The sequence below is a fragment of the Neomonachus schauinslandi genome, chromosome 11, assembly GCF_002201575.2.
Source record: "Neomonachus schauinslandi chromosome 11, ASM220157v2, whole genome shotgun sequence".
Taxonomy (NCBI): Eukaryota; Metazoa; Chordata; class Mammalia; order Carnivora; family Phocidae; genus Neomonachus; species Neomonachus schauinslandi.
In genome coordinates this window covers 14,076,941-14,080,508 of record NC_058413.1, presented here as the reverse complement: position 1 = coordinate 14,080,508, position 3,568 = coordinate 14,076,941, and the positions used below count along the sequence as shown (strand labels likewise).

At 32.7% G+C, this 3,568-nt stretch overlaps 1 protein-coding gene across 1 annotated transcript; it reads left to right on the top strand.

The window, feature by feature from the left end:
* The first annotated feature begins 236 nt into the window (after nucleotides 1-236).
* On the top strand, nucleotides 237-1,166 carry LOC110575783 (olfactory receptor 4A47). The gene has a single exon (XM_021684818.1). The coding sequence runs from the start codon at nucleotides 237-239 to the stop codon at nucleotides 1,164-1,166; it is 930 nt and encodes a 309-aa protein (XP_021540493.1).
* The last annotated feature ends 2,402 nt before the right edge of the window (nucleotides 1,167-3,568 follow it).

Below are 3,568 nucleotides of genomic sequence, written 5' to 3'. Positions count from 1 at the left end.
GTAATGGTCTGACCCCTATATATGAAATCACTGAGGGGAAGAAACCATGTTGTATTCAACTGGGTGATACCAATTGTGAAAGGTTTGACATAAATAGATTTTCCATGTCCATTTTTTATTGAATAAATAAAAAAATGAGCTTATAATGTATTAAAAGTTTTTTCCCTTTGTTTTAAAGGTAAACTGTTTCTAATAACTTAAGTCAGCACCTATAAGGAATAGACAGAGCCAAGGAAATGAAAACAAAGAACAATGTTACTGACTTTGTCCTCTTGGGCCTCACACAGAATCCAAAGGAGCAGAAAGTACTTTTTGTTATGTTCTTGCTCTTCTATATTTTGACCATGGTGGGCAACCTACTCATCGTGGTGACTGTTTCTGTCAGTAAGACCCTGGGCTCGCCAATGTACTTTTTTCTTGCTAGCTTATCATTTATGGATGTCCTTTATTCATCATCTATTTCTCCTGAACTGATTTCAAATTTGTTCTTTGGGGAAAATATCATATCCTTCCAATCTTGTATGACCCAGCTATTTACAGAGCACTTTTTTGGTGGATCAGAGGTCTTTCTTCTGCTAGTGATGGCCTATGACCGCTATGTGGCCATCTGTAAGCCCTTGCATTATTTGGTGATCATGAGGCAGTGGGTATGTGTTGTGCTGCTGGCAATGTCCTGGGTTGGAGGTTTTCTCCATTCAGTAATTCAAGTTAGTACTATTTATGGGCTCCCATTCTGTGGTCCCAATGTCATTGGTCATTTTTTCTGTGATATGTACCCCTTATTGAAATTGGTCTGTACAGACACCCATGTCATTGGCCTCTTAGTTGCAGCCAATGGAGGACTGATCTGCACTATTGTGTTTGTGCTCTTGCTAATCTCTTATGGTGTCATCTTGCACTCTCTAAAGAACCTTAGTCCAGAAGGGAGGTGGAAAGCCCTCCAGACCTGTGGTTCCCACATCACTGTGGTGGTCTTCTTCTTTGTTCCATGTATTTTCATGTATGCAAGACCTGCTAAGACCTTCTCCATTGACAAATCATTGAGTGTGTTTTATACAGCCATAACCCCAATGCTGAACCCACTGATCTACACTCTGAGAAATTCTGAGATAACAAATGCTATGAAGAAGCTCTGGGGAAGAAACATCATATCTTGTAGTAAATGAGCACATCTTCCACCACAAAGAGAGTCATTTGGCATTAGGGTTCATTTCCTTAGAATGCAGAAGTCTTAAATCTGATTCTGACTTTCCTTTCGTCAAAGAATTTCTGGTAATTATAATTAAGAATGGACAAGATGATTGTACTGTAAAAAGTTTTCCTCCCTGCTAGAATATAAGATCTATAATGTCTTGTGTATCACTTCACTTAGATTGGTATAATGCCTTTATAGCAAAGAATCCATAATAGGTAATGCATTAGTGAGGAAATTTTTATATGATTACACTAAATTTTAATCAATTTGTGCATTTATCTTTTACATTTTTTCTGAGACATGATATTTTTAATTAGATTCTTGTCATTTAATCATTTTATTATACTATTTAAAATATTCAATCATGTATAGAATGTCTTCCTTGTTAAATTTCAGTTGCCTTATATAAGAAAAGTTGGAAGTGTAATAGGTAATAATAGCAAAAATGAAAACCTTACAAAATAGGATAAGGTGCAGCATAAGTTTCCTACTTATCTCTCAGCGTGGTCTCTAGTCCTCTTGCAGTCACTTCATCGGTTTCTTAAGATTTATGAGGTAATAATCTTTACAAATGCATGTGCATTTAAATACGCATATGTGTGTTTTTTCTGCTTATGTAGATGTTTGCTTTTACTATGCAACATCTTTAAAAATGTTTCTTTATTTTAAGTTCAATTAATTAACATATAATGTATCATTAATTTCAGATGCAGAGTTTGGTTTTTCATTGGGAATACCCAGTGCTCATTACATCATGTGCCCTGCTTATTGTCCATGCAACATCTTTCTTAAATACACTTTTAATTTTAGCATAGTTTTTATATATTTTTTATTTTCATTTTTAATTGAAGTATACTTGACATACTGTCTTAGGTTCAGGTGTACAACTTGGTGCTCTGACAATTATAGACATGACAGAATGCTCACCATGATAAGTATAGTCACCATCTGTCACCATACAAAGGTATTATGGTGGTATTTACTATATTTCCTATGCTGCACTATACCCTTTGACTTGAATATTTTATAACTGGAAGTTTGTACCTCTTAATCACCTTCATCTATTTTGCCAGTCCCCGCAGCCCCTCCCCTCTTCCAATCATCAGTTTGTTCTCTGTATTTGAGTCTGTTTTTGTTTCTGTTTGTTTTTTAGATTTTATGTATAAGTGACATCATCTGCAACATTGAAGACATTCCATACCAGTCTATACAGATCTCTTAGTTTTTCTTGTACTAGGTAATATTCCCTTATAAATATATACTAAAATTAATGTATGCATTTCTCTTTGGATTGTTCCTAAACTTTCTGTATGACAAAGAATTTTGCAATAAATACATGTTTTTGAATATGTGCAAAGATGAGTTTCCAGGAGTGGAGTTGTTGATATATGTATTTGAGTCAATCAATGGTCTGATAGTTAAATGTTGATATTCATAGTTATTGCCAAACTGTCATCCTTGAGGTGGTACTTACAGCTACACTGCTGCTCACAGTCTGAGAGGCCTTCTGTCCACATTCTCAACAACCTGTACCTAATAAATATTTAAAGCATGGAACAATCTGATTAAAATTATTTTATTTCATTTTTATACTTTAACCAAAATCCTTTTTTTCCCCCCCTAATCCTTTTCATATAATTGAGTTTGAGCACCTTCTCATATATTTAACATGATTTGTATTTCTTCTTCTGTGGATTATCTATCAAAGTCTATTTCACTCAATTGTTGACCTTTCCCATGCTGATTTTTATGAGTCATTTATATACTAAAGAAATGATCTCTTCTACTATTGTATATATAATTATTATTTTTCTGGCTTGAGGTATTTTTAAATTTTTATCCTATGTATATGTGATATTTTTAACTTTTTTATACTATACTAACTTTTTTACATCCTTTGGCATGTAAAAATTTTTCTTACATTTTATATTTAATTTTTTTCTTTTGTATCTTGTTTAAAAAGACTTTCCTCACTTCATTCATACCAAAATATTTTTCAGCTATTTTTAGCACTTAATTGTTAAGTACTTTTTTTGGTCTTATATTAAAACTGTTGATTCATTGAGAATTTATTTTGATATAGGAATTAAATAGGGATTGAATTTTGTTTTTCTAAATTTTAGTTGTTTTTTTTATAGTTGCATAATTATTTTTTTACCATTGACTTGAAATCCTGACTATTATATTCTAATGTCCCATTTGTATTTGGATCCAATTCAGGACTATTCTGTTTTATTGATCTCTTTATTCGTGTCCCAATTGACATAAATATATGTTTCGATATATAACACATATTGATATGCGATGAGACTAGTGGTCTCTCATTTCTGTTCTTTTTCAGATTTATACCTAGTCTTACATATTGATGTTTCA

Coding starts and splice junctions, on each gene's coding strand:
- LOC110575783 (XM_021684818.1), top strand. CDS start 237: ATGAAAACAAAGAACAATGTTACTGACTTTGTCCTCTTGGGCCTCACA.